Source organism: Calliphora vicina, chromosome 3 (genome assembly GCF_958450345.1).
Source record: "Calliphora vicina chromosome 3, idCalVici1.1, whole genome shotgun sequence".
In the NCBI taxonomy this organism is placed as follows: Eukaryota; Metazoa; Arthropoda; class Insecta; order Diptera; family Calliphoridae; genus Calliphora; species Calliphora vicina.
The window spans coordinates 69,989,576-70,016,835 of NC_088782.1; the positions used below are offsets into that span (position 1 = coordinate 69,989,576).

At 30.9% G+C, this 27,260-nt stretch overlaps 1 protein-coding gene across 2 annotated transcripts; it reads right to left on the bottom strand.

Annotated features, from left to right (window-relative positions):
• Nucleotides 1-2,930: 2,930 nt before the first annotated feature.
• On the bottom strand, nt 2,931-27,049 carry pall (pallbearer). Of its 2 annotated transcripts, XM_065506308.1 has the most exons (5): nt 26,860-27,047; nt 26,644-26,771; nt 26,218-26,567; nt 25,907-26,106; nt 2,931-3,972 (listed from the first exon to the last, which is right to left on the bottom strand). In XM_065506308.1, the coding sequence occupies exons 1-5, from the start codon at nt 26,941-26,943 to the stop codon at nt 3,550-3,552; spliced, it is 1,185 nt and encodes a 394-aa protein (XP_065362380.1). In that variant the 5' UTR covers nt 26,944-27,047; the 3' UTR covers nt 2,931-3,549. The 2 variants fall into 2 exon arrangements, with proteins under 2 accessions (XP_065362380.1, XP_065362379.1); XM_065506307.1 differs by having other exon boundaries at nt 25,907-26,567; nt 26,860-27,049.
• Nucleotides 27,050-27,260: the final 211 nt, after the last annotated feature.

Consider the following 27,260-nt stretch of genomic DNA (forward strand, 5'->3'; position numbering starts at 1 on the left):
TTTTTTAATTCTTAAAAATTTTGTACATTTTTGAAAAGAGGACATAATTTCCTACACGTTGATATATAATATGTATATCTTTATATAATTTTTGATATACCCGTGGTGCCCCACTTTGGGGTATTGTGGCTCGGCCCCCCCCTTATCAACACCTCCTCTATGGCCATTTTATTAAAATCGGGCTATTCGTTTAAAAGTTACAGATTTATTTCCACTTTTTTTTCAGATTCCCCACTGTGCGATGTTTCTATGGCCAAAGAAACTTAATTTAATACATGTTTGAAGTCGTGAATTCATCCGAAAGGTGTTTCCAAACATTGGACAAAATTACAAAAGTCATGATTAGTTGAGCGAACGTGCTATATTGGTTGCGAAAAACATTGATGTCGACAAACTGAATTTTTAAGATTCAAAGTGAAATTGCTGTCGAATTAATGACGTAGAAATCGGATGATGTCGTCAACTATCCAACCGAATTTTTAAACTCGCTAGAATTACCCGACTTGAAAAAAAAACCTGATGAATAATGGCATCTAAGCAACAATACTTAAAGGAGAAGACATTTTGATACCATTCGATTTTAAACGCTTGCAGTTTCCGGTACGGCTTTCATTCGCAATGACAATTAAGTTAATTATTAACAAATCTCAAGTCATTGCGTGTTTGCGGTATTAACCTTGAAATTTCATGTTTCTCGCATGGTCAATTGTATGTCGTCTGTTCCCGTGTCGGATCAGCATCAGCATTATTTGTTTACGTCTGTCGGGTCATCTAGTGTTAGATAAATCGTAAAAAGTGGGCGTGGTCAATTTTTCTTTCCGTAAAAACCTAAGTTGGACTATGACGAACATTTTGAAAAAAAATTGTCCGAATCGGTCCAGCCGTTCTCAACTGATGCAATTACCAACGAACGACATTTGATTTTTATTTATATAAATTGGGCTGACAGTAAACATTTCAAGTTTAGCTTCCTATAAGAAACATACAAATAAACAGACATACATTTATGCATGTATGTATATTAGAGCGACTCACATCGTAGGGTGATATGTTTCACAAAGATATCGAGCCCTTAGCGCCAAATTATCGTAAGCGACAAAACACAAATTTTACAGGAGAAGGTTTTTTTAATTATTTTGAAATTTATACATAGAATTAAAAATGTTATGATTCGATATAATATAATTTCGTTCAAGCTATTTGTCTATTTTTCAAAAATATTTATATCTTTTGACAATTAAAAATTCATGGAATACTTTATAGAAAAATATGACAAAAAATGTTTTTTATTGAATTTTTGTATAGATAAAAATTTTTCGAATTGAAATAAAATTTTTATTTATAAATAGTTTTTAATGAAATTTCACAGTTATGTAGATTTTTCTATTCAAAATGGAAAAATAGAAACGAATTTTGAAATTTATTATCAGCAATCCCGCAATTCCCCAAAAAGTGTTGAAAAACTCCAAAAATGCTAATTTTTAGTTTTTTGGCTATAATATCCATACCAGTTTAAACAGTTCTTTTTCCATTTGACACATACATGTGTTGTTAGTCCAATAAAGGAAAACTGGAGTAGGGTTGGTAAAAATGTTGAAATTTAATTTTCAAATGCGAATATCTCCTAAGCTATAAAAGATAGCTACGACGAGGTTTTTTGTAGTGCTCGATGAGAAGATTCTGCATGTATAATGTTTTTGAAATCGGAACTCAAACCAAGAAATAATATCGTTTTAAAAATGTAACATACCCAAGGTGTCCTACTTTGAGGGCCCTTGGTCGCGCCCCTGGTGGGCCCATTAGGTCCACGTTCAAAACTTAAACTCGACAACACTTCTTCTTTGCGCATGTGAAATTTCATTCAAACCAATCAAACCATTTAGAAGTTACAGATTTATTTCCCTCTTTTTTTTCTATACCACTGTGTGTCGCTTACGATAAAATTTGTTTACTGTAAAATATAAACATTGACTTACGATAAAATCTTACCCCCTATATTTTTGACGTTATTAACAATTTTGATATTCTGAGAACGCTAAAACATCAGTCGGTCCATAACATTTTAATTTCAGCAATAAAACAAAAATTTTAAAAATGTCGCTTACGATAATTTGGCGCTAAGGGCTCGATATTAAAAATACGTACGAAACAAGTAGAATATTTTTATCTAAAAAAAGAAATTTTGTCAAGTTGTAGAAAACCCGTATGTGGTCGTGGTGAATATGTATGAAATGACACAGCTGAATAAAACAAACTTGTGTGTTAAAACTGTCCTTTTGCATATATATTTGTGGATATATTTGAAATTAATTAATTGAGAATCACTTGGAATTTAGTAAACAATTTTGTCCCTAATTAGCTGGTCACCACTGTATATAATCATGCACGAGTGAGAATCGACAAAGGGCGAAGGTACTTCTTAAATTTTCTATAAAAGTGTACCTAGGTACTTATAAAAAATCTTTCGTGATAAAACATCATGAATACCGCTAATATGTGTTTAAATGTGAGGAATTTATTATTTTTTCAAATAATATAAAGTTCGGCGTCATGTTCCACCGAACTTTTCAAACGGATGGTAGTTCTTTTTTTGGTTTTGGTATGTATTAGGTAGTACTCTAGTATTAACCAGCAAAACTGCAACTGTATTGGGTCTCATATCTCCTCGGCGATTGGGAAATATTTACTCTGTTATCCTACATTGCTGTTAAGAGTAAGAACGCGAGAGTTGTGTTTTTTTTTCCAGAAAGCGCATAAGAGCTCTCACACCGAATGACTTTAAATGAGCTAGTAAGTATTTTATTTAAATCTCTTTCTGTTCGACTTCAAGGTTAGAAATCTGGTCGTTCACCAGCGAATCGCGTCCATATTTAAATTGTTCACACGCATATTAAACTAGATTTTTAATTTAAAAAATGATAAAATAAAAATACTTTAATTATAAAAAATCTTTATTTCTGCCATAATTTTTCTAAAAAAGAAAATGATTATAATATTCATAAAAGAATTCATAATATATGTAATTCATAATGTATTCATATTATTTAACATATTTATTTGTATATCGTTAGATAAAATATAAAACTATACTTAATATTTTACTGATGTAAAATCTTGAATTGAAAATGCATATTAATTAATTTTGTAAAATGTTCACTCAAAGTACCCGTTTAGGATATAAAGACTCGTACATTGTATGAAAAGTATTTAACATTTGTCATAGTAAAAGCCAATTATATTAACCCGCGCATGGGTTAATTTTTGACAAATTTGGTAAAAAAATCTATCAAATTTTATATTCGTAGTTAGTTTTATATTTCAGCAAACGATAAATATATATTGTATGTACGAATATATATTTTATAAAAAATATATATGTATGTATGTATGTGTATAGTTTTAAATATTAAAAAGGAAATTAAATACATACATATAAAATGTTATGTATGCATATGAAAATTATAACTAAAAGCAATAGATTAATATCAATTAATTTAGCGAAATCAAAAACACTAGAATTATGGTGAAATACTTTAATTTTTGATCAAATTAAGATTGCAGTTTGGGCTTTTTCATTTGTAGATCACAGTTCTCTTCAGGTTTATCGATAGTATCTTCCTTTGGATTCGAAAGCAATTGGCCATCAACATCGATACGTCGTTTATTCGAATTGTTATCCGATGTCTGTGCTACTAATGTACTTGTACTAGGGGATGATGATGATGAAGTTTCATCTTTAGCTTCATTATTGCCATCAATTTTGGCTGTTGTAGTATTGGTTAAGTTTTCAGTTTTTGTCGGTTCTCCACCACTAATGTGCCTTATATTGGCCGATATTTCACGATTCTTAGCATCAACGTCTTCCAAACGCTTCTTTAATTCTACAATTTGTACGTTTAGTTCAGCAACGGAGCTTAATGTTTGTTGCAATCTCTTATTCTGTAGATTTTGAACTTGCTGCATACGATGCATCTGAAAATAATATTATTTATTATATTTGAAAGTAAATTTTAATTAGGCTTTTAATTTTAATTTATTTCTAATAATTCAAATATTAAAATTTTTGACAATTGGCATTGTTAAAATACTGGAATAACTAACTATACATTAAAAAATGTATATTCAAATAAAATCGTATTCAATTTCACTTATAACTTAAAAACAATAATCAAATTAATAATGATATTGCTAAATTTTCAAATGACAAGATGAACCAAAATAATATATAGATTAAGGAGGAAATTAATTGTCTACACTTGAACTAAATAGCAATTTTTTGATTTATAAAAATGTTTTTTTTTTAAATAATACTCTTATTATGCGATCTTAAACGATTTCTAGATTCAATAAATCAATAAAGCGTCAAAAAAAGTGACCTCTTTTCAAAGTTAAGCTAAATTTTGAGATTGATTTTTGGAAAATCATTTGTAGAACTCATGTTTAAATTTTGGCCTGGAGGGCTGTATAACACCGTCCGACAAATAGAGAAAAAATTCGTTAGACACGAACCGGATGATATACGTCTGAAACTATAAATTTAATGGAGAAAAACTGTGTTTTCAGTTTTTCATTTCGTGATCCTGTGTCCTTTTTTAAGGACTTCAAAGTTTCAAAGAAGTACATTTTTCAAAAAATATTTAAAAATACTCCTGCTATTCCAACAATGACAAATTGTATGTTAAATGAACAAGAAGAGTTGTAAAATATTTTGTATTATCTTTATTTTATCCTGTAAGGATCAAAAGATGACAAAAATGTCCTTTAACATGTTCATCCTTTAATATTGCCAATAAATTCCTTTTAAAAAAATAGTGCGTTAAAGACCCAAATATTCTATACTAAATTAGAGTTGGGTTTATTAGCTCAGTGAAGTGACCGCTCTTTTCAGCTCAGCTCACTGAAATGAACTAGGTCGCTCTTTTAGCTCATTAGCTCAGTATGTTGTATAATGACCATTTCATTTCGAGAATTGCTTGTAGTGAATTAAATCAATTATTTCTGTTGTTAGTTATAAAAACACAGTCTTTTGACAATTAGAGATTTATGCGTGAAATAATTGATTAAAATTTTAAAAAATCAAATTGTATTTTATTTAAACTAATATTTTTGCGGAAAAAAGAGTTAATTTTTTATTATTTCTAATTTCCGATGCTAAACAAATGTTTAGACAATATTTGTTAAGAAGAACATTCACTAACTATAAGATATTCTTTTACCACAAAATAATAAAATTACCAAAAAACTCAAGATAGGTATTAACTGGAATTTGAAAAAGGAAAAATATTTTAATGATCTTATAATTGTGATCCAAAATAAAAATGTGACAATAACTAAACCAAAATGAATATTGTTGCATTTTTTTGGGTGTTTTCCCATTTACATAATGTTAGTTATCAATTGGCAAAATATTGTTACGTTTTAACCTTTTCAAAACGCTGGTTTATTTCCTTTAAATAAACCGGATACTTTTGATTGCAAATAAAAGCCGTTTAGTAGTTTAAAAATTGTAACAACTCTTTATTTTTTCAAAATGTACAACAACCACAGAATTAAATAGCCACTCAATGTTTTTTATACACGTTTATAAATTCTCAGAAATACAGACACAATTTATAATGTACACGAATTTACTTGAAAAACACAACACACTTTAAGGCACTTAGTTGATGTTTATACGAAAAGCGTCTCTGATAAACTCACTAACGACTGCAACCTCTGCCACTATTTATAACACTGCCATCTACACTCTAGATTAGTGATGTTCATCCCATACAACAATTGTTTAAAAAATTTAAACACATTTGTTACGCTCTTTTAAAGAGCGTAATAAATGTCTCATTTTTTCAGAAATTCAATAAGCATTGTTGTTGGTTGGTTTTTGGATGAAGCATAGCAAACACACGCGTTTCAATTACAATTGAACACAAAAAAACAAAGTTAAAAATAAATATAAAATTTGAGAGTATTTCGGCCGTATAATGTGTATTCTTTCATTTCCTTAAAATTTAAATTATCTTCATTTAATAAATTGGTTTTATTTGACAAAAATTCTAAATTTAAACTTTCTTCATTTTGTTATTATTTTAAGTGTTTGACATTATGTTTGCTGGGTAGCTCTCTCACCAAATATCTTCATTTTTATTTTTGAACATCACTGTCTAGATCAGAGTCTAGATCAGCGAAATGCAAACTCACACCACTACAGTTTTTAGATATTGTAGTTGTATGAGTTGAGAATTATTCTCTGGCAAAAACAAAAACAACTAGCTGAAATAATGAAATAAACAAGCATAAAAGCGTAACACTGACTGACTGACTGTTTTTATACAATGTGTGTGCTTGCCAAGGTTGCCAACTCTTCAGCTCAGAAAATGGCTAGATTTAGAATTTAAAATGGCTAGAAATGGCTAAAACCCAAAATAACTGAATACAAATTCATAAATATTGCCTTTTTATTTAGTGAGATCGACATTATCTATATAAATAAAAATCATGGTCATAGTCCAACATAGGTTTTTACGGAATGAAAAATTGACCAAGCCCACTTTTTTTGATTTATATTTGGCCAATATTTTGCTTAAATGTTCGTATCCAATTTAAGTTTTTCGATTTATCTAAAATCGGAAAACGGCTATTTGGCTAATTTGTTTTTAAATGTTCGTAGTAAAATTCGTAAGAAAAATTTACCACGCCCACTTTTTTTCGATATATCTAAAATCGCCGATTTGGCTATTTTTTATTAAAATGGTTGATCGACCGCCATCTACAACATTGACCAGATTTTTTGATATGTGATGGAATGATAAATTTTCTCGATCTGTATAAAAAATGTGTACATTGGTTTTCATGTATGCTGTTGTTGCTTGGACAGGACAACGTCTGTCGGGTCAGCTAGTTAGTATACAAGGTGGCGCAAAAGTAAACTTCCGATGTTTTTTGATTCTTCTTGTGGATTATTTTTATTTGGTCTTATAATTTTTTTTACATCAAGTCGAGAATATGATGTCATGTAAATGGCCGCCGCCACAGTTGATTGTCAAAAAGTCCCACAAAAAGAAGTCTGGAGCGGTCAAATCAGGCGATCTTGCTGGCCAGTGCAAATCGCCAAAACGGGAGATTAAGCGCCCGGGAAATACATCATTCAGCATATCGGTTGTGGCACGTGCAGTGTGTGCCGTTGCACCGTCCTGTTGAACCACATGTTTTCCAATCCCAATTCATCAAGTAGCGGCAAAAAGAACTCGTTTATCATTGCTCTGTAGCGCTCACCATTCACAGTAACCGTTTGGCCCGCAACGTATTCGAAGAAAAAAGGTCCGATGACTCCTCCAGCGAAAACAGTACATTATACAGTGACTTTGAGCGGGTGTAATGGCTCTTCGTGGGTTACACGCGGATTTTCAGTGCCCCAGAAGCGTAAATTTTGCTTATTTTCGTACCCGCTAAGATGGAAATGGGCCTCATCACTCATGATTATTTTTGATGAAGTCACCGACCGATTATTGGTCAAATAAATAGTCAGCAATATTCCGCGTTCTGGAGCAGTGTAGCGTAACATTGTTTATTAACGTGAATTTCGCATGTGTTTACTACACAAATGTCAAAACAGAACTGACATTAGGGGCCAATCGCAAAATTTATAGCATTTTCTGATAGGAGGATTACTTTTGCGCCACCTTGTATAAAATATTACATTTCTTAGCAGATTAAAAAATTGTAATATCAATAAAAATTGGTTCCTTTTTGATAAATTAAACGAATTTCTGGGCACTTATAAACCAAATCGGATCCCTTAAATAAATGTAAAATAGATTTTTGAATATGATTGATGTGTTTGCTTTGGAAACAATTTCGCAGCATGTTCTCATCAAATCCTCTACATAAGATTTTTTTTAAAAAAAGACTGTTTCTTTGTCATTTGATGAAAAATAATGTCTTATTTTTAAAAAAAATTAACGAAAAGTTTAAAATAAAAAAGGCTAGGACAAAATAAAATGGCTAGATCTTCCGGCTAGATTAAATCTAGCCATTTTTTTATGGCTAAATGTAAATAAAATCGCTAGATCTAGCCGGAAAATGGCTAAATTGGCAACCTTGGTGCTTGCGTACATGTGAAAATAAAAACAAGAGAGCTCATTTGAGAGCTCATTGCATTTCGCTGCTCTAGATTGCTCTTTAACTGTCAAAGTTCGAATATTCAAGATCATACGCCATCTGTGGTGTACTTTCTACAATGTTCTTTAACTGAATATTCGAATTCAAACAGCGTTGCCAACTTACGATCAATGGTCAACTAAAAGCTTTTATTTAATAATGCCCATGTTTTCTATTACAGCAATGTTATTTGAAAGCATTATGCTACTTTTAAATCAGCCCTTAAAATCGTTATATTTGAATTCAAGTACAATTTCGTAACAATATATATTTTTTACCTGACTTTTACAACTTATATGGGGCATTTCACGTCAAGTGAACCAACTTTTGAAATCGATGTCTTCCGATCTCTGAGTTATAGGAGGTCAAAATTTGACATTTTGGCCAAACAGGTGTTTTTTTTTATCCATATAACTTATTACCTATTGTTCTTAGCAAAATGTGTCCCAAATAGTTTAGATAGCTATTTATGCAATCTTTCGAAAAAAAAAAATTAAAAAAATTTAATAAAATATTTTTGATTTTTTTTTTTTAAATCAAAAATATTTTTGACTTTTTTTTCAAAATGGGCCCTTTTTATTTTTTTAAGAAAGCTTAGGTCTTTTCGTAAGCGACCTATATGGTCGCTTAGTGGGATGCGAGTGGGATATCTATCAAAAAAAATATTTTGTAACTTTGTTGACTTTTTTTAAAAAAATGGACCCATTTTTTAATTTTTTTTTTTTGCTCAGAAGAAAGCTTATTTGTTTTCCTTTAACACCCTTTTTGTCGCTTAGTGGGATGCGAGTGGGATATCTATAAAAAAATGTTTTGTAACTCAAGACATACAATTTTTTACTTTTTTTTTGAAAAATCAAAAACCTTTTTGACTTTTTTTTCCAAAATGGACTCTTTTTTTATTAATTTTTTTTTCTCAAAAGAAAGCTTAGGTCTTTTCCTTTAAAACCTTTTTGGTCGCTTAGTGGGATGCGAGTGGGATATCTATCAAAATAAATGTTTTGTAACTCAAGACAAATATTTTTAAATTGATTTTTTTCATATTTGTGTGTAAGTGTTTCTAAAACTTTAAAAATAAAAACCACAACAACTGACCGATAATAGCCACTGGAGGGGTGCAATATGAGGCCGACCGCTATTGATTTTCCACCCCCAAAATTTGTCTGAGTTTTGTATCTTGCGGCTTTTTTAGTCAATCCTAGAGGTAGTTTTCAGCGCACGTGATTTTCATTGTTAAAATATCAGGTGCCCCAGAAACAAATTTTTGGAATCAAGTGGAAATATTTTATGGCACTTCTCCGAAGTACCAGTTTATTTATTATTTTATGACATTTGACTTTAAGAAGTGGGTGGAGAGGTAGAAGTTGACAGGTAGGTTATTTATATGGTGGTTTATTTTTATTATTATTTGTAACATTTGGTTAAACTAGGTACTTTAGTATGAAAGCCCTTCTTGACCCTAATAAAAGATTTTAGACTCATTCATTAAAACGTACTACCTATATGATCTTAAAAAACTATTTATTGTCATTCTGAAGACATACGGAAATCAGTTTTTTAGAAACAGCGTTAAAGTTAAGACGTGTGTTATTTACATAAATACTTACAAAATTCAAAATGTCTACGACTTCTAAAAAGGCTAAGGTTGAAAATGAAATTTATTCGTCTTTTTGTTTTAATCCCTTTAACAAAATGAAGCACAGATCATCAGATATGCGAAATATTTCCGACGGCTTATTAAAAAAATTCCCTACGCTGTCAAAACGATTGAAAATTTGTGGATCATGCAGGAAAGAGCTCGGAAAGTTGAACGAATTACCGAATTTGAATAGTAATGAGCCTTGCGTTGAAGTTATTCCAGATGAAGACAAAAGTAATTCCGAGAATGAAGACAGAACTGTTGATGATGATGGTTATTCTAACTTTTCAAATTCAACGAATGAGTGTCGAAACCAATACCATAAGGATGCAGTAGAAGTTCTTGAACAAATAAAAGAGAAATACAAAACGTCACAGAGTGAAGCTGAAAGAATTCAACTTCTCACGCATGCTCCAAGAACATGGAGTTCTGCAAAAACAATGACTGAGTTTGGAACGTCTCAACGAAAAGCAAGAATTGCTAAACAATTGGTTGCTGAGCATGGGATTCTCACACTCCCAAACAAAAAGAAGGGAAAAACTTTGGAGTGCGATACTAAATCTCTAATAACTCAGTTTTATCAGCGAGATGATATGAGTCGCCTGATGCCAGGGATGAAAGACTGGATGTCTGTACGAATCGATGGCAAGAAAGTTCAAATGCAGAAGAGAATGGTTCTCTGTAACCTGAATGAATTATTCGCAACATTTCAATCTGAATACGAGGATGTCAAAATTGGATTCACAAAATTTACACAACTGAGGCCAAAACATTGCGTTTTGGCAGGAAGCAGCGGAACTCACACAGTATGTGTTTGTATTTACCATAAAAATGTTAAATTGATGTTGAAGGAAATCAACTTAAATTACTTAAAAGATGATTCATCAGAAGATTTACACCATTACCGCGATTGCCTTAAATTGACTATGTGCCCTAATGCTACAACTTCTTGCCACTTAGGTGAATGTTCGAATTGCCCGGAAACCACATCCATCAAAGAAAATTTAATCAACTCTTTTGATCGAGAATGTATTGAGGAGTTAAAATTTGAATCTTGGCTTCAGACTGAAAGATGCACACTGAAAACCATAATTTTAAATGTGGATGATTTTGTGGAAGAACTGTGTAGAGGATTGCTAAATTTGAGAACCCATGACTTTTTAGTCAAAGAGCAGTGGTCATTCTTCAAGGACTTGAAAACACATTTGAAGTCTGGTGAATTCATTATTTCATTTGATTTCGCAGAGAACTATAAATATGTTCTTCAGGATTCCATACAAGCATTCCACTTCAATAACGACCAAGCAATTATATTCACAGTAGTTATTTACTACATGAAAGAAGAAAACCTGGAACACAAAAGTATGGCAATCATATCCGACGATTTAAAACATGACACCGTTGCAGTTTATGAGTACCAGAAGATAATACTAAATTATCTAAAATCAAAATTTACAGTAGAAAAGGTATACTACGTTTCGGACGGAGCTCGTCAACATTTTAAAAACAAAAGTAGCTTCGCAAATCTTACAGCTCATGAAAAAGATTTTGGAATGCCAGCTGAGTGGCATTTTCATCCAACTGCTCATGGTAAAGGAGCATGTGATGGTATTGGAGCAAACCTCAAAAGAAATGCAGCGAAGTATAGCCTCCAGTGCTCTCATCAAGATCGCATCTTAGATGCGACTGCTTTATTCCATTGGGCAAAGAATTATTGTAAAGAAACTAAAATAGTTTTTAGTAGCAAAGAGGATCATGAGGAAACATTGAAAACACTAAAGAGCAGATTCGATGCTGCGGTAACAATCGATGGCACTGCTCAATACCATGCTTTCATACCGCTTGTCGATGGAAGACTCAAATTAAAAAAGTTTTCTGCATCAACTCAATGCGATTTCTTTCCAAAGCCAAAAAAGAAGCCAGCAGCGAAATCAGTAGCTGAATCTAATAACGCCAAGAAAGGATTGACAAAAAAAAAGCAGCTAATAAAGGTGACAAATAAGGAGGATACAAGTATGGATATTTGAAAATTTAAAAACTTCATAAATTAAGTGTAAAAATAGTTATTATATAAATTGATCTATTGTGATTAAGATTAAATTTTACTAAATTATTCATATTTTTATTATTATTATATATTAAATTAATTATTATTACAAATAAATAACAAAATTAAATTATTCAACATTTCCATAGAAAAAAAGTGATTTTTATTCCTGAGGTTAACATATTATGGGTATTACAGTATCGAGGCTATGAAATTTTAGTTGGGTATGTTACATACCATCGGAAAGGCTAATGTGTCTAGTTTCTCTGCGTAAGTTTAATTTTTAAGGTTTACACACAAATATGAAAAAAATTAAAATAGTGCAAAATTTAAAAACCTTTGTCTTGAGTTACAAAACATTTATTTTGATAGATATCCCACTCGCATCCCACTAAGCGACCAAAAAGGTTTTAAAGGAAAAGACCTAAGCTTTCTTTTGAGAAAAAAAAAATTAATAAAAAAAGAGTCCATTTTGGAAAAAAAAAGTCAAAAAGGTTTTTGATTTTTCAAAAAAAAGTAAAAAATTGTATGTCTTGAGTTACAAAACATTTTTTTTATAGATATCCCACTCGCATCCCACTAAGCGACAAAAAGGGTGTTAAAGGAAAACACATAAGCTTTCTTCTGAGCAAAAAAAAAATTAAACAAGTAAGAGTGCTATATTCGGCTATGCCGAATCTTATATACCCTTCACCTTTGTTGTGGATGCATTATTATTTTTTATAATTAGTATATATGTATGTACATTGCCCACTTTCTGCGTACAGCATCCTAAATTTATCAAGAACACAAAAAACGACAACAACGCCAAACGAAACAAAACACCAAAAGAAAAAACAAAAACAAAATACGCAAGGCAATGAAACCAACACACATCCAAACATACGTTTAATTGTATAAAAAACAACAACAACGCCAAAAGAAACAAAATACGCAAAGCATGCACATTCAAACATACGATTTGTTGATTTTTTGTCAAAAAAACCAACACACAACCAAACAAAAGTTTAGTTGTATAAAAAACAACAACAACGCCAAAAGGAACAAAACACAAAAAAAACAAAATACGCAAAGCATGCACATTCAAATATACGATTTGTTGTTTTTTTGTCAAAAAAAACCAACACACAACCAAACTAAACTTTAGTTGTATAAAAAACAACAACAACGCCAAAAGAAACAAAACACAAAAAAAAACAAAATACACAAAGCTTGCACATCCAAGCATACGTTTTGTTGTTTTTTTGTCAAAGCATGCAATACATTGTGTTTTTGATGAAATTTTCAGAGGTTGTCTCGGATTTTTGCTCATATCTCCGTTATTTATGGACGGATTTTGCTGATTTTAAATAGCAAAATTCTCGAAAGTATGTCTGACAGAATTGTTGAAGATTTGGATCCCGGAGATATCTGGGGCCTTCAGAAAATTGATTTCAACAGACAGACAGACGGACAGACAGACAGACGGACATGGCTTAATCGACTCCGCTATCTATAAGGATCCAGAATATATATACTTTATAGGGTCGGAAATGAAAAATGTAGAAATTACAAACGGAATGACAAACTTATATATACCCTTCTCACGAAGCTGAAGGGTATAAAAATGGGTCCATTTTTTTAAAAAAAGTCAACAAAGTTTTTGATTTTGCAAAAAAATTCAAAAATTATAAATCTTGAGTTACAAAATATTTTTTTTGATAGATATCCCACTCGCATCCCACTAAGCGACCATATAGGTCGCTTAGGAAAAGACCTAAGCTTTCTTAAAAAAAATAAAAAGGGCCCATTTTGAAAAAAAAGTCAAAAATATTTTTGATTTAAAAAAAAAAATCTAAAATATTTTATTAAATTTTTTTCATTTTTTTTTCGAAAGATTGCATAAATAGCTATCTAAACTATTTGGGACACATTTTGCTAAGAACAATAGGTAATAAGTTATATGGATAAAAAAAACACCTGTTTGGCCAAAATGTCAAATTTTGACCTCCTATAACTTAGAGAGTTCTTGACCGATCTTGTTGAAAAATGGTGTCCGAATTACTATCCAATAGAACTAACATTGGTGCAAATTTCATCGCGATCGGAAGACATCGATTTCAAAAGTTGGTTTACTTGACGTGAAATGCCCCATATATATATGATCAACAAAATTTCTACTAAAAATACGAAAGAAAAATAGTTTTGTGATACAATTTGTATATTTTCAACATTAACCTTTAACTTATGAGGTGATGGTAAATTTTACACCCTCTCTCCATTTTTTTAAAGTTTTATCAAAAAGTCTTCCGAAATAAAGTGCCTGATTTTTTGTTTCAAATAACATTTTGTTTTCTTTTTTTAATTTGTTTAAATTAAAATTGTTGTATCTTACTGTTAAAAAGAAAATATTAACGAACATTTTTTAAAATTTACACCACACCTGTCACTATGTCAAAAATTTTCACGTCATAAGTTCAAGGTTAACTTAATTATTTTATGATATAACAATATATAAATAGAATTTCTGAATTTAAGGAATAAGATTTTATTGTTTTACGAAATAAAAAATAACGTAAAACTGTCATTCCAAAAAACATCGAAAAACCCACGATAGGTCGCTCATGGCAGCTGACAAATGTTTTTTTTTAAAAAATTTGTCATTTTTGAATTTTCATATTTTTCAAAACGTATTTTTCGTTTCTGTATATAAAACTGAATTTTATAAAACAGTACAAAACGTTCCCAAGCGCTTGAAACATCAAAATCAAACGTTGAGAATTTTCTTTCGTTTCAATACATTTTGCATTGATTTTTCAATTTTTAAAGAAAAAACATTTTTTTGAGAACGTGTTTTTTCTTTTCATACATACATAAAATATAACAAAGAAATGTGTTTTCCAAATAATTGTAAAAAACAATCAAACATTTAAAATTTTTTTTTAATAAATTTTATTTGTTTCAAAATAAATAAAAATAATTTAATTTATTTGGCAGAAATATGACATAAAAACAATGTTTGAAAATAATTGACTTGAAACGCAAATATCGTTTCGTTTTATAAAATACCAAACTTTAATTTTTACGTTCCAAACAGAAACGCAAACGAAAATTCGTTTGAATTTACAAAATGAGGCCATTAATTATGTTTTTGGTAGATATAATCCCACTAATGTATTTTTGAAATAGTATTTTTTTTTACTAATTACATACTTTCAATTACAATTATTATTTTAACAATAACAATTATGTATTTCCCTTTTTCATTATTATTTTATGAAATATACTTACAAACTGTAGCAATACTCTTTCTTTATTTCATTCTACATCACAATACCATAAATAAATTCACATTCATTCAATATCACACATATAAAAATTCCTTTATGAAAACAAAAACAATTTGAATAACTCTAATAATTCTTGAAACAAAAATATATACGCAGCAGCATACGATCATATACATACATAACAAACCTACCCAGCGGGAAAAAATGATAGGACTTCAATTTGTAGGCCTTCTAAAAGGCATACTTACACATTCTAAAAGATCCGATACTCATTCCACCCTGCCTGCTCTTAGAAGGTGTTCAAGAAGCCCTATGAATCCCCTTCTAATAACAAGTGAGCTTGTTGGCTGCCAACAGCCCATCATAAGTAGGCCTTCTCTCAGCCCTCTAACAGCAGCGAGTATGCAAGGCCTTGGCTCGCAATGACACGCCGTGTAAAATTGAAATGATTTTGCAATGCGGCAAAATGATTTTGCAAGTCCTTGTGTCTGCAAAATAAGGCATTTAGGAAGGCCTCTTTACTGCATCTTTTTCCCGCTGGGTACATTCGAATGATCGTTTTATTTTTGTAGGACACAATACTCACTCACTTTTCAATGTCAGTGAGCGAAAGAATGTTACAGAATTGACAAGTAAAGTGAAACATTGAAGATGACAAATGAATTTGCTTGTGCAGCTCTTTCATGAGTACTGAAAGAAACATGAGCATAAAACAAAACCGCTCAGTTGAAAACGCTCAGTGCTGAGCTGAAAACGCTCAGTATGATGAATGATTCACTTCGCTCAGTTGAGTGAATAGCTCAATTGAACTAGGTCATTCATGAGCTACACAACTCTATACTAAATGTCAAAATTTCATCCTTTATATATATAAAAGTCAAATTAAAATATGAAAAAAAATTCATTAGTATACAAAAAAGTTTTATTAAGAAAAGTGCATGTTTATAAACTACACCACCATATTGGGTGAGGTATAATGGGTTAGGGCTGTTGTTTGCAACATACAAAAATATTGTCCCAACACCCAACTTAAAGTATACCAATCTGGTCAGGATCACTTTCTGAGTCGACTGTCCGCCCATCCTTGTAAACCTTGTAATCAAACAGGTCGCAGGTTTAAAGATAATTCGACAAAATTTGGAACAAACCTTTATATTGCCCCAAGGACAAAGGCTATTGAATTTGGTTAGAATCAGCCCATTATTTATCCTATCCCCCATACAATTGGCCTATTTGAAAATAGTTAAGCTCTCATAAATATCTTAATTATAAACATATTCAAACCGAATTCAGCACAATTAAGTTATATGTAAGCCGAACTCTCACGACCAAATTTCGTGACGATCGGTCAACAATATTCCATAGCTCCCATATAAGCAACATTCTCGAAAATGTCATTAATATACATAAATCTCTGAAATAAATATAATAAATCTCTGAATAAATCTCAGTATCCAAACAAAATTCAACACAAATATGTTTTTTGCTAATAACGGATCCAATTCTCAGTGAACCTCTACTGAGTCAAAAGTTATGTGCATTCAAATTGAAAAAAAATAAAAAAGTCGGTTTTACGCCATTTTTTTTTTTCGAAAAAAGTACTTACATTAATTTTAAATTATACAGAAAATAAGAAAAATATAAATAGTGTATTTATATTTTTCTAAAAGACAACATTTCGGGAAATATTATAAAAGCAAAATAATATCAAAATTCGTATTATTGCGTGGTCCAGAGCCTTCCGAAGTAGACATATTTTTTATATAAATTTCAACTTAAGACAACATTTTCTCAAATCGCATAGCTGCTTTCAAAAAATTAAAATCTGTTTTGTGTGTCCCAATATGTTCTTCAATATTGTGCAAAGGGATTTCATAGCCCCGTGCTTGGTGCCTTCAATAAATCTAAAAAATCCCAATTTTGGGATTTTTGGAAAGTTTTTTGGGAATTGTGGGATTATCATTAACAATTCACAAATATCTTTTTCACTTTTAGATCTATATAAGTGTAAAATTTCATTAAAAACGATTCATAAACAAAACTTTTATTGTATTTTAAAAATTAAAATTTTCCAAAAAAATCAGCTATAATTTTTTATTCCCATATTTTTGAAAAAAGTCTTCTATAATTTTTTTAATTCTTAAAAATGTTGTACTTTTTTGAAAAGGACATAATTTCCTACACGTTGATATATAATATGTATATCTTTTCGTTTCCGCTAGTCTCATTAATGGCTTGTGGTATTCAATATTTGGATCTTTAACTCACTATTTTTTTTAAGGATAAAAATTTGAAAGGACATTTTTGACATCTTTTGATCCTTACTGGATAAAATAAAAATAATACGAAATATGTTACCAATCTTCTTGATCATTTGACATAGTAGGGGATCAGAAGTATTTTAAAACATTTTTTTTAAAAATGTACTCCTCTGAAAATTTGATGTCCTTTTAAAAGGAAACAGGATCACGAAATGAAAAACTGAAAACGCAGTTTTTCTCCATTTAATTTATTGTTTCAGACGTATATCATCCGGTTCGTGTCTAATATAGAGTGTCGAACGGTGTAATATACAGCCCTGATTGTGTAAGGCGTTGGCCTTTGATTTCTTTCATTCTCACGACAGTCGGTTCTTCGAAACGGAATGACCTGAGAAACATAAAAAACTCATTAAAGGTCACAAAATTATACGAATTTTTTTTATTAAATTTCTGTTTAACATATCGCTCATTTGCTGCAACAACGACATAATTCAAAAAAAGTCGTTTCGAGAAAAACGGCTTTGAATGTTTTATGACATTTTACTATTTCTTAAATAGATTTTCAACAAATCATGCGATTTCAGAAATAAAACTTGATTTCTAGATATTAATATCTTTCAAATCTGTATTTAATCCAAATTTTTACTTGTCAAATATACGAGAAAACATGAATTTTAATTTTGACGTTTACAACGAAAAAAAACACTCTCATACAAACAAATAATTCACTTTTTTTAAAACTGATAAAACTATATGAGAGACTAAAGAACGGCGCATATTTTGTATTACTCAGTTCAAAACACGCTAATTTTGAGTTATGACGTTGTTGCAGCAAATGAGCGATATGACCACGTATTTTATTATTGTCCTATCTTATTGTCCTATTATGTATCAGAAATGTTTAATTAATGTTCTTCAGCTATATAAACTGACATACAGTATGTCAAAAATGAGTTTACACATTGAAAATAAATTTATATTTTCGAGTTTGATTACATGAAAATACCACTTATTTTTTCATTACATATATTTTTTTGGTTTGTTATGAATATATAGATTATATACAAAACTTACATAAGGAAAAAGTTGAATTACAATGTAAAATATACGGAAAAAAAGTCAGAAACTAACATTATTTAATTTTGGTAGTGTCAATTAACTCTTTGCACAACCTATTTTATTTGTGTTTTTTGGTACACACTTAATGATCAATGGTACGTTACAGATACTTATGATATGTATTCTTCTTCTCTATAAATTTGTTAGTTCGATTTGTTATCGATTTTTTGTTTTGTGATCATAATAATGTAAAATATTGTTTAGAAAACTTTCAGGAAGAAGAATATCGTACAACGTGACTCTGCTAATTTACTACAATTGCCAATTGGAAAAAAGTATACAGGAGTTGTTGCGGATGTTTTTGGCAACACGAAATATAATTTACTAGCTGACCCGGTGCGCTTCGCCACCCCAATTAGAAGAGTGAATTAGTACTATTAAGTCTCCCTTTGTGAATCTGATTGTAAATGCCTAATTTCATATTTCTGGGTCCATTATTATAGAAAATGCAAAAGAAAGTTACCACTAAAGTCACCTTTTGTGAATTCAAATTCATTCAGAATCATGTGTGCCTAATTTAAAATTTTTAGGTTTATTATTATAAAATAGTACCATTGCAATAAACAAATAGTACCATTGATTATCACTTTTGAATTCGCACTAGGGTATTCATTCGACTAATTATAGTTCGATTAATCGAATAATTTCTTACGAATAATTATTCGAACAATTTAAAAATGGCCATTTTCGAATAACGAATAATTCGAACAATTTTATGCAGAATAATCGAATAAAACGAATAAATGCTCGTATATATTTAAATTTATTAAATTACCAAAAAAATTTCATAATTTCCAATTTAAATAAGTAATAATGACTCACAAAAATTGTATTGTTTCTGAAATTCGACAAATAACTAAAGACAAAGGGACTTTCAATCACTGTAGATGAGTGTTCCGATAGCTCCTTCTATAAATATATAAATATTACTGCAAGAAGTTACAATTCTAAAAACAAATCTTAAAAATTTTTAACTTAGGAATTGAACTAATGAAAATAAAAGTATTTGTTATTTAGCTGGCGAAATATTAGAAGAATCGCAATTAATAATCAAAATATTAACTTAGATTAAAGTGGAGTTGTATGTGATTTGAAACGGTCGTCGAAAGTGATATTGGTAATAATCTTTTTTCGTATTTGTAAATGCGTCAATCATGCACTGCCTGACTTCAAATTAGCCACGTTCACTGACAATTATATCAAACTTTGGACAGATTCCCTTTATTGTGTAATTCCCCAAGACCACTTTATTAAGCAAAGATTCGGCAACGTTGATAGAGCTTGATGTATAATACAATTTGTTATAAATAATTTAGAAATAGTGAATAATTAATTTACTAAAGAATTAGTTACTCAATTTAAAACCCGAATTAATGAACGACATAAAAAAGTTCTTAATACGTATTTGAATTCAGGATCATATCCAACTACCTCAAATTTTTTAAAGCATAGCTCAAAAACAGAAACTAAAGTATTTGCTAGTCAATTGTTTTGTAGATTGTTCGGCAGTTAATCTGATCAGAATATTTCTGTCGAAAATTTAATGATGGACTTTGTTTTCGAATGTTTTTTACTTGAATTGTTAACTTTAACGTTATTTTTTGTTTTTCTTTAACAATCAAATTTAAAAAAACGACATCAAAACTTCATTCTTTACTTTTTTAAAAAAATTTAAATTATTCGAATAATTCGATTAATTTTAAACGTGTGATCGAATTATTCGAACAAGTTAAAATCTCTTATTCGAATTATTCCTTTTATTCGAACAAGAGAAAAATCGAATAATTCGAATACCCTAATTCGCACTCACTAAACCATAACCCTTCAAGTTTGAATTTGAAATTTGTATAGCCTTTCCTATATTAACAACTAATTTTGTTTCTATAATAATTAATATTTAAAAATTATCACAAACCCGAAAAAAACGAAACAGCGGTTTTGAAATTCTTCGGTTTTTTGGAAACTCTAGGTCCGTTATTATAGTAAATTCAAAAAAGTACCTATGAGAACAAAGAAAAAGTACCAAGAAGTATGGCCTTGAATTTTCACTCACTTGGGACCATAGACGCTTAATTTCATATTTCTATGTCCATTATGCAGAAAATTCAAAAAGTACCATTAGAATATATAAAAAGTACCAAAAAGCCCCCACTTGTGGTTTCCCACTCACTCCCATATAAGCTTAATTTCATGTTTCTAGGTTCATTGGTGAAGAAAATACAAAAAGTACCATTCGATTAAAGAAAAAGTACCAAAAAGTCTACCCCTAAAATTCACACTCACTTAGGACCATATAAGCTTAATTTCATGTTTCTAAGTCCATTGTCATATAAAATTCAAAAAGTACCATTAGATAAATAAAAAAGTGCCTATAGTTCAGTTCTCACATTTTGGTACCTAAATATTGTACCCTATTCCTAACACAAACTTCACTCAGATACATATCAGCTAACTTTAATGTCGATAAGTGAAATAATTTAAAATATTAAAAAAAAGTACCATTAGGAGAAAAGTACCAATTTTCCTTTTCTTCCTTGAAACAATCAAGTTCGAACTTTAAAAATATTAAATTTTGCCAAAATTGTTATGCTACAGACATGTCTCAAAATATTAAAATCTGTGTTAATGTGCTCAAGAAAAAATATGCTTTAAAAAAGACAACTTCATTAAAACGCTCAGATTTCAACCAGAACTCTTCCGAGGGAACTTAAAGAAGAATGTGATGTAGTCATTTCCCATGAAACAGTTAGACAGGCCATAATAAAAAACGAATATTCAACCAGAGTAACATATAAAAAACTACTGCTTTCTGCACCAGATGTAGAAAAGTGTTTTTTCTTCGCGTCGATTATTGGGATGACGTTATATTATGCGACGAGACTTAAATGATCTTGTATTACAACAAAGTGCCATCTAGAGTTTGACGTAAGGGGTTACTTTAAAATTTCGATTATGATTTGGAAGTATATCTCAAGCAAAGGATTGAAAGACTTATGTTTTACTGAAACAATCATGGTCGCGGAACAATATTTAAACACTATGAAGAACAATTTGCTAAGAAATGCAACTAAATTTGGGTTTATCAGGACAATAAACTACAATACAAATTTTATCTAAACTTAAATTGTATATAGTGGGGATGTGGCTTCTGTATAATTTCTGCGATGTTATAGACATGACAGCAAAAGATCTCATCGTCAATCCAACTGAAAATTTTAGAGTCTGTTTAAAGAAAAATATCGCTAAAAGGCAACCAAAAACAATACTGTAAAATTAGAAGAGTTACAAAAGAAATGGAACACTATGATATATAAAAAACAAAAAATCATCTGCATTGCGTGGTAAAAATGCCAAATAAGTAAATATATTAGTTATTTAATTACTTAAAACTAACTTCTTGTAATTTGTGAAAAGAGTTAATTGACACTACCAAAACTAAATAGTATTTTATTTTCACTTCCTGTTCGTTTCTTTTACATTGCACTTGAACTTTTTCCATATATGTATACGATTTATATAAATGTAAGAGCATAATGCATGGAACACATTGAAGACAGCAGGCTACCAACTACAATCTGTCAAAATTAGAATACACACGTTTATATGAAGACGATTCTTTTGACGACAGCACAGCTACACGACCACACGATTGCTTTTGCCGCTGTAGCCGAATTAAACTAATTTCTATTTCTGTCAACTACAAAGCAGAAATAGTGTTGCTAATATAATAAAAAATGTAAATCAAATGAGTGCTTAAAAAAATATATTTTTTTACTTAATTAAGAGAAGTTTTTGATAACCATATCGATGTAAATTAATAACAGGTACATAATTAATTATAACCATATATATATTTTTACTCAAAATAATTGTTTAAATCATTATTACTTTGGAATTTTGTACGGTTATTTTTTATTGAAGTTTCACCATTGAATTATAAATCAGGTGTTTACTTTGAAGCTGTCGTCTTTAAAATAATTCAGTAGCTGAAACACGACTACAACTCCAGCCAGCAGAATTTGTGTTCGTGTAGTCGTGTAGCCTGCTGTCTTCAATGTGTTCAATGCATAAGAATACGTGTGATTTGATTCTGCACAATTGTGCTATGGCTGCGCATTACTGATATAGTTCTACCCAAGGTTTAGACAGGTGCCGATGAATGGTTTTCGTTTATATTTGGCAAGGCAAGTGTCAAAATTATAAGGTAAGGTACTTTCTGCTCTGTTTATCCACAAAAATATAAATAGTATTGTGTAAAATACTTGTTGCTTAAACGTTGTTCAGAATCAGAGAAGAATCCTTTGATCTCATTTTATTCTATTTATAAACCGATCAAAACTGCATTTAAAAGTGAGTAAAAATTATATAAACTTTGAAATGAGCCTGGAAATAACTGATCTGTTAATTGAATATTTTTTACTCAATTCTTGTCGTGATAAGCCCGTCTTCCAGTCTTCAATAACTTTAATTTTAAATTCACATTGTTTTTTTTCACAATAAACTGTATAAAACTTAAATCATACACAGCCCGCCTTCCTTTATTTTAATCTTGTGGAACTTTTAAATACACTACGATCGCCTGGTGGTCAAAATTCGACCACTAATAACGAAATTATACAGTTACTTTTGTTTATACGCAAAAATATTTTTCACGTTTGTGTACAAATGCACGTGTATGTATTTAGATGTGCATAAACATGTTGTTGTTGTTTTTCAAGCTAATTTAAAATGCTTTTTACCACTTTTATGGAAAGAATTTTTTAAAAAAAATTATATTGTGCACATCTAGAGAAAATAACCTTTTAAACCATATAAGTTTCATCAAAATTGGTGGACAATAACATACTTAAAAGTGTACCACAAAAAAACGTGTGGCCTATTTATATACAGTGGTGGTCAAAACATATGCAACCAGCAACAGAATTTTACAAAAGTGGTTTAAACTACTTTAAGATGTAAATAAAAATATTCATTTGCTTATAATATTTTTTAATTAATGCTTTAAAAATAAGAATATGAAATTTAATTCAGAATTTTTTGCATTGAAAAGAAAAAAAATTTAAAAAACTACGTATGGGTTGATATTTCATTGGCCAAAACATATGCAACTAATTGCTTTTAAAACATTTCTGTCTATAAAACTTAATATTTCGTGGCAAATCCAATATTTTCAATGACGGCCTTACATCGGCAAGGCAGTGAAGCTATCAAATTGGCAATAAAATTTGCAAGAATAGCGTTCCAAGCATCTACCAGTCCTTGAAACATAATATCTGAATTAGTGCAATTTTCGGGGTCGATTCATTGATTAACGATTTCCCAAATGTTCTCAATGTGATTTAGATCTGGTAATTGTGGTGGCCATTCCATTACCGAAACTCTTTCTTGTGCTAACCACGATTTAACAACATGTGAAGAGTGCTTGGGGTCGTTATCGTGCTGAATAACTCATCGAAGAGGATTATTATCCTCAGAATTTGGAAGCATTACTCTTTCCAAGATGTCTGTATAGATAAATCCATCCATTATTTCATTAATTTAGACCGATGGGCCAACTCCAGCAGCAGAAAAACAACCCCCATAATATTACGTTGCATCCTGCATGCTTCACCGACGATATCCCTACGCGCAAAAACCGCTTATATCAAAACGTAATCAAAAGAAACGTTTGAAGTTTGCTATGGAGTATTTAAATTGGCCAGAAAACAAATGGACGACTGTCCTATTTAGCGACGAATCCGAATTTAATATCATCGGAAGTGATTTTATGTGTTACGTAAGCCGACCACTTAACACGCGGCTTCAAGCACGATACTGCAAAAAGACACTGAAACATGGAGGATGCAACGTAATGGTATGGGGGCAGTTTTTCTGCTGCTGGAGTTGGCCCATCGCTCTAAATTAATGAAATAATGGATGGATTTATCTATACAGACATCTTGGAAAGAGTAATGCTTCCAAATTCTGAGGATAATAAGCCTTTTGGATAAGTTATTCAGCACTATAACGACCCCAAGCACTCTTCACATGTTGTTAAATCGTGGTTAGCACAAGAAAGAGTTTCGGTAATGGAATGCCACCACAATTACCAGATCTAAATCACATTGAGAACATTTGGGAAATCGTTAATCAAAGAATCGACACCGAAAATTGCACTAATTCAGATATTATGTTTCAAGGACTGGTAGATGCTTGGAACGCTATTCCTGCAAATTTTGTTGCCAATTTGATAGCTTCACAGCCTTGCCGATGTAAGGCCGTCATTGAAAATATTGGATTTGCCACGAAATATTAAGTTTTATAGACATAAATGTTTTCGAAGCAATTAGTTGCATATGTTTTGACCATTGAAATATCAACCCATACGTAGTTTTTTTTAATTTTTTTTCTTTTCAATGCAAAAAATTCTGAATTAAATTTCATATTCTTATTTTTAAAGCATTAATTAAAAAATATTATAAGCAAATTAATATTTTTGTTTACATCTTAAACTAGTTTAAACCACTTTTGTAAAATTCTGTTGCTGGTTGCATATGTTTTGATCACCACTGTATAAGATTCGTTGTGAGTCCCGTTAACTGAAATTGAAAATATGTAGTAGCCAAATTTTTAAACATCTCATAACAGGGTGCTTTTGTTTTGTCCGTTGCGTTTGGAAGATCTCTTCCAGGCAGAGATCTTCGCGATCTGGAAAGCCACAGAGTTGATAGGGACACACATAAATAGGGGGTCTGCAGTGACAATATATGTAGACAGTCAGGCAGCACTAAAGGCCTTGGAATGTCATTTAATACACTCCAACCTAGTAGAGGACTGTAGGAGAGCTCTGGAGGAGCTATTGGCACATTACTCAGTGAGATTGTGTTGGGTGCCAGGGCACTGTGATATACAGGGTAACGAGGTAGCAGATGAACTTGCTAGACATGGTTCCGATTTGGACCATGACACTAGGGAACGGGCTGTTAGACCACCCATTTGTCACTACTACAGGGTAATCTACGAAAGATTCCGGGACTGCACGAATCGATCCTGGTGCAGTAGAACAGATTGCAAAGTGTCCAGGGCCTTATGGCCAAGACTGAATGCGAAAGCATTTCACAATTGCGATTCCCGTTCTTCAATTTGTCTTATTCATCTTTTTCTTTTCATATGAAAACATTTGAATTTATTTATCATTTTTTTACTAAACGAGAATCAGAAACTCTATGAAAAAAATTTTTCATTTCACAGTTTCACAGAACCAGAATCGAACCCCTGTTATAAATTTAAAAATAGGTTATTAATTGATATATGGAGGTAAAACTTTAAGAGAAATGGTTTATAGTGTAAGAAAGATTTGCATTTTTTATACTACGGCAGCTTTTATTTTGGCAAAAAGTTTAAACAAAAGTGATATATGTATAGAAAACATAATAATTACCTTGACAATACCCTTTTTATATTCAGTTTCCAGTTTCTTAAAATAAACCATAGTTGTGCGAGCTTCTGGGCAGCCTCCAACAGGGTGTTGATATTGTTCCAAAATTCCCGTAGATGTTGATGGTAACGATGCCTGTAGAGGTTCGTTGTCACTTAAAGTCGTTTTCAGCGAATTTCCACTAAGACGTTCTCCAATAAAACCTAAACGTTGTGTGAGAGGTTCCAGAACATATGTATTATTACCGTATGTAGCTATTGCGGCACTATTTAGTGTTGCGGGAGAAGTTTCCATGCCATTGAACGATATATTACCCAAACCACTAGTTGCTGCCAATCGTCTAGTATCCGCACAATAACCACTGCCGCCACACATTTTACTAGAATCGACAAATGTTTTCTTTAGATTATTGGCAATCCTTTCATCAAAATGCTCAATGGCCATCGATGAAATGTCGCGTAATTCTTGTAAAACCTCATGAGGTCTCAGCGGTTTATTGGTTTTCGATATTAGACGTAAAATGCGAAAGATCTCATCAAGTACACGACCCGGTATGAAGCAACACAAATTCAAGTCCATATATTTTGTATAGGTCATGGACAGCATCGAGATCCTAGTCTCAATGGAAGTAAGTATATCGGCATGACGTGCTAGGCAGTGATTTCTGATAAAAATTATAACAATAAAAATTTGACACTGAATGAAAAAATTGTATATAATAATTGCACTCGTTTAATTACCGTCTCTCCGACTCCCGTCTTGGCAGTAAAGCTTTGATGCGTTTGAAGCTGACATTGTGTTGCTTAATGACCTTATTAAAGCCTCCATTGAGAACTTGTTGGGCGATTTGATCAAATCGTCGACATACCTTTCGTTAAACGAAATATTTATTCATTTGTTTACATTAATTACGGGAGAAAAATTTGTTTTCTTTCTTTGTTTTTGCATTCACTCACCAATCTTTTTTTGGACACTTCGTCGTAACTTAGGTACTCGAAAATTTCGATTAGCATCACATTTGGCAAATCAAAAATGTACATTTTAATTTCCTTAATTTTGTGGAAAATTTTGGTAAATTTCTTAACGTGTTTTCTAATTTTTTCAGATCTAGAATGTTTTAAACGATAAATAAATTAATGAAGAAGACACAAAGAATTAAACAAGACGAATTTAACAAGGTGACAGCAGGATCAAATTCGTAAATTTTTTCTATATGGAGTTTGACTCACGCGAAGTCAGATTTATTTTTTATGTATGGAGTTTGACATTTGCATGAGAATATTATTTTGATCATCTGTGTAGTTGAGGCTACCTTGTATAAATTCGTATTGGAATTAAATATTTTGCAAAGCCGTTC

Excerpts from the sequence above, each read along its gene's own strand:
- pall (XM_065506307.1), bottom strand. The coding sequence starts at position 26,943 with ATGTACATTTTTGATTTGCCAAATGTGATGCTAATCGAAATTTTCGAG. Across the intron at positions 26,772-26,859 it reads AAGTGTCCAAAAAAAGATTG|GTATGTCGACGATTTGATCA; the intron begins GTGAGTGAATGC and ends GTTTAACGAAAG. Across the intron at positions 3,973-25,906 it reads ATAAAAAGGGTATTGTCAAG|ATGCATCGTATGCAGCAAGT; the intron begins GTAATTATTATG and ends TATTATTTTCAG.